The sequence below is a fragment of the Chrysochloris asiatica genome, unplaced genomic scaffold (assembly GCF_000296735.1).
Source record: "Chrysochloris asiatica unplaced genomic scaffold, ChrAsi1.0 scaffold00101, whole genome shotgun sequence".
NCBI classification, from domain to species: domain Eukaryota; kingdom Metazoa; phylum Chordata; class Mammalia; order Afrosoricida; family Chrysochloridae; genus Chrysochloris; species Chrysochloris asiatica.
In genome coordinates, this window is record NW_006408619.1 from 9280311 (window position 1) to 9283680 (window position 3370).

Here is a 3370-nt window from a genome sequence, read left to right on the forward strand (position 1 = left end):
AACCACCAGGGTTTGACTGAAAATTTAGCCACAGGGCTGTTAAAATTTTTAAAGATATGTTACATTTTTATATATTCCTGAAAGTCCATATTACACTTGTACATAATAAAATGTATAGCTGTTTATTGACTTTATTTTAGTTTGGAAACATGAATACATTGTGTACTATTTATTTAGGCAGTGTAATGAGTTACTCCCTTTCTTCAGACATTTTAATATTTTATACTCTTGTATTTTAAAAAGTACAAGAATTCTGGTTACCCACCACAGGAAAAGTATATAGGATCAGTAGAAATTTATGTTGCTGTATACTTAGTTGAGAAAGGAAACGAGATTTTCTTTTGCCATTTCTTTCTCCGTATTTATTTTCTTTTTATTAAAAATATCTGTAGTTATTAGAGACAACTGATTAGAAACTCTTGTTTTTCAGACCTGCTTTCAAGTATCATCATGTATGCACCTTTAGTTCTTCAGAGTTGTTCTTCTAAAATTACAGAAACCTTTGACTATTTGTCCTTTCTGCCCCTCCAAACTGTACAAGGACTCCTTAAGGCAGTCCAGGTAAGTCCATTGACTACTCTAAGTAGCTTGCCAAAACAGGTTTAACTGTCTTAGGGAGTCCGATGTGCTTCTTTATACGTATGGCTAAGAAATCCTGTTCCCTTTGATTCTGAAATATGAAACTTGTGTTAAAAGGGTCAGAGCCCTGTGCTAAACTGTTTACCTAGTTCACTCCTTTTTATGTCACTTCTTCGCTTTTGACACATTTTCAAATCAATAATTGGAAATCTCTTAGAAAATTATTAATGGCAATTAATAGGTTTCCAAAGGCATTCACAACTAGTTTCAGTCTAGTATTTCAGAGTATGCTGTTGTCCTACATCTGGAGTATAAACAAGATTGAAACAGATATATAAAACAGAACCAAAGTTCATTGTCTAAGCCAAGTGAAATATGTTAAAACTAATAAATACACTTGTTCAGTTTTTCTCCACTGAATCATCCTCTTTCAGCCCCTTCTCAAAATCAGCATGGCAATGAGAGACTCCCTGATACTCGTCCTTCGGAAAGCTATGTTTGCCAGGTATGTAGCATCTCTTGAATTGTAGGAACTGAATTCTTCTAATGCTGGGACTTAAAGTTACCTTTGCCCTCTCTCAGTACAATCAATTCACAGCACTCATGAAAATTTACGTAACACTTTTATCAAACAAAGTATTGTACTAAGTGCTATACATGCTCTATCTAATTTAATCCTCAGCGCTCCCTTATAAAGTGAGAATGATTCCAATTACTATTTACAGATAAGAACATTTAGACCTTGAGAAGGTAAGTGTCTTTCCAAAGGCCCCACGGTAGTAGGTGGTGGACTGGACACAGGCCTGTGTAACATCAAGAGCTTTTGATCTCAGAGTCTCTGCTGTACCACTCCTAGAATCATCCAAATAAGGTTGCAGTGCCAAATACTCTAAAGCCTGAGCTGGCAACAGTTCAGAAGGAGAAAACACCTTAATTAAGAATATATTCAAGAAACTCATTTTCTCGAACACTGAAATTGTAATCTAATGACTAGTAGGCTGAATAAATTGTTAAGAGGCCCGAGTTCTGTTTGGGATTCAGCCAATGCCTCATGACCTCTCTTTCTGTGTTTCTTAGTATGTAATATACATTAACTAGAAGCAATAATGTTGTTGTTAAGTGCCATCAAGTTGGCTCCAACTCATAGCAATCCTGTATAGAGTTTCCAAGGAGCAGCTGGTGACCTTGAACCGCCAACCTTGCGAATCAAACTGACTTTGCAGTCCAGCGTATTAACCCACAATGTCACCACACCACCTTCTAAAAATACTGAAAACTTGCTGCATTTAAGGGTAATACTAAAAAAAGGAATTGAAAAAACAAACTTGGTGCTTTTAATATCACTGAACGTATTATAATTCACACCTAGGAATCCTAAGGGACAGCTTGTAAGTAGCCATATGCTGTTTTCTCTGTTCTTGAATTGTCATTTTTGGTTACTCCTCACTACATGACTATAGGCTGAGGGCAACATATACATGATTCTAGATGTTGTAGCATCTGTAACTTGAACTAATCATTGAACCTCATTGAGAGGTTATTTTTTTCGATGGTGAGTCTACGCGGCACCATGCGCTGCATTCTAATGTGGATGAATGGAACACAGGCACGGATGCTCCCTTTCAGACACAGTGAAGATCAGTAACTAACTTGACTGTTAATACTCACTTTTGCATTATTAGCCCATTGTAGAGCCTCAGCACTCTTACTGTAATTCCTCACATAGACTAATTAACAGGCTAGAAGAAAGTGCAGATTGTGTCTTGAGGTTAAGTTGTCGTTAAGCGCTGCAGAGTCGCTTCCGACTCATAGCAACCCTGTATAGGGTTTCCAAGGAGGAGCTGATGAGTTTGAACTGCCAACCTTGTAGTTCAAACCGACCTTGAGGTCGAGTGCTCATCCTAGGGCATCACACCAGGACTCCTTGAAGTTAAGTAGGTAACGAAAAAGGTACCTTGGTGGTGCAGTGCTTAAGCATTCATCTGCTAACTAAAAGATTGGTGATTTGAACCCACCAGCTGCTCTGAGGGAGAAAGATGTGAAAAAGCCTCTGAATTCCTGTACTGCTGATTGCTGTCCACAGCTGATGCCTGATTGATGATTTATTTAAAGCTCTTATGAATTGAGTGATAGTTTACATGGGAGAACATTAGTTTTGCACTCAACCAGTTGTACTTTGTGATGCCTTAATTTAAGAATGTAAAGTTAATTAGGTTTGCACTGTCCTTCATTACTTTATATTGCTCTTCTTTGTGTAGAACTAACTGGATTTTTCTGGCCCAGAAAATTAGTGCTGTGTAATCAGAAGTGTTTGTTCATTTCTTGTCTGTCTGTTCCTGAGCCAGCCAGCTTGAGACCCGGAAGTCTGCCGTCGCTGGGTTTTTGCTGCTGCTGAAGAACTTTAAAGTCCTGGGCAGCTTGTCATCCTCTCAGTGTAGCCAGTCTATTGGTGTCAGTCAGGTAAGATAACGTGTCCTGTGTGCACTGATGCCACGCAGGCTGCTTTTGTGTAATCCTGGTCTTCTTATCAAAATGGTCCTGAAACTCAGGGTCCTAGGACAATGCTCATTACAGCAGAGCCGCCGTATGCTAACCTGTGCTCTGAGTATGGCAGCCTTTAGTCTCAGGAGGCTTGATTGAAATGTGCCTGGTCCAAATTGAATTGTATCAAAGGTGCAAAACGTACGCTGGATTTTGAAAACTTAGTGTAAAATAAAAGAATTTAAAATGTCTAATAATTTTTTTTTTTAATTAAATGTTTTTATTTTGCATTGAGTGAAAGTTTACAGGG

At 38.2% G+C, this 3370-nt stretch overlaps 1 protein-coding gene across 1 annotated transcript in view; it reads left to right on the forward strand.

The window, feature by feature from the left end:
• The window catches only part of FANCI (Fanconi anemia, complementation group I), a 112420-nt gene that overhangs the window by 41516 nt on the left and 67534 nt on the right, over positions 1–3370 (forward strand). Inside the window, 3 exon segments of the mRNA XM_006867126.1 lie at positions 431–561; positions 1014–1084; positions 2925–3039. Of these exon segments, the coding sequence (XP_006867188.1) occupies positions 431–561; positions 1014–1084; positions 2925–3039 (317 nt within the window).